The sequence below is a fragment of the Sinocyclocheilus grahami genome, unplaced genomic scaffold (assembly GCF_001515645.1).
Source record: "Sinocyclocheilus grahami isolate Dianchi unplaced genomic scaffold, SAMN03320097.WGS_v1.1 scaffold7737.1, whole genome shotgun sequence".
NCBI classification, from domain to species: domain Eukaryota; kingdom Metazoa; phylum Chordata; class Actinopteri; order Cypriniformes; family Cyprinidae; genus Sinocyclocheilus; species Sinocyclocheilus grahami.
Window position 1 is genome coordinate 8,901 of NW_015511658.1, and position 998 is coordinate 9,898.

At 36.3% G+C, this 998-nt stretch overlaps 1 protein-coding gene across 1 annotated transcript; it reads right to left on the reverse strand.

The window, feature by feature from the left end:
- Positions 1-359: 359 nt before the first annotated feature.
- LOC107577911 (homeobox protein cut-like 1) lies at positions 360-786 on the reverse strand. Its single transcript, XM_016263935.1, has 2 exons — positions 741-786; positions 360-673 (listed from the first exon to the last, which is right to left on the reverse strand). Exons 1-2 carry the CDS (start codon positions 774-776, stop codon positions 425-427), a joined length of 285 nt encoding a protein of 94 aa, XP_016119421.1. The 5' UTR covers positions 777-786; the 3' UTR covers positions 360-424.
- Between the last annotated feature and the right edge of the window lie 212 nt (positions 787-998).

Sequence of the window (998 nt, forward strand, 5' to 3'; positions counted from 1 at the left end):
ATGACACGAGGGTATTTGATAGCAGAATTTCATTTTTGGGTGAACTATCCCTTTAAGCCACAAAGGTTAAGTGTGTATACAAGTATTGATATTTGCGACACAGATATCACAGAAAAATCTACACCCTAAATGTTTTTTTTAGTAATTTTATAATTTGTATTGCATGCAAATAAAATAATAATATCAATGTTATAATAATTTAAATGATGGCATCTCTCAATGTGATGTCAAAGACAGAAACATCACCTATTTCACTAAATAAAGGCAGATTATTAGAATAATTTGATGTGATTTCTGCTATAAGATTAACCATGTTCTGTAATTGCTGTTAATAAATGATCAATTAAAACCATCTGGTAACTTGCAGTTATTAAATATTATAAATGACGGCTTTTGGTGTTGATATTGAATGGCTATATCATCACTACTTGCTGCACATGAGTTTTTTTACATTATTTGATGGTAAGCAACAACGTTGATACCACTTCGTGTCAGATTGAATTGCTGATCGTGTTATTGAAATGAGTATTTTCTGAGATGTTGGTATTTGCTGTTTTTGACTGAAAACGGACTCACTGCTGAGCTCAGTGTTAGCGATGCGCAGAGACGCGCTCTCAGACTGCAGGCTGCGGTTCTTCTCCAGCAGCAACACCTCTAACGGTTTACACGAGTCCTGTGAGAGACAAACACATCAGATCAACGCCAAAGAATTACACACTCAAAACAAAACTACTGTTTACCTGCGCTGTGGAGCTGTCACACGGCCCAAACTCCATCGACTTCAGGATGCTGTCAATATATAAAACAGAGCCTTACTTCAGCCATGATGAAATAAAACAACACGATATTCAGAGATGTACCCAAGCACTCAACAATGATCAGCCATGATCATGCATGACGTGACTTCTCACTGAACTTGAAATTCAGTAACAACCAAACACACACGTCAAAAACGAGCCTCGATGTTAATAAGCTGCTACAAAGCTTATTATTATTAT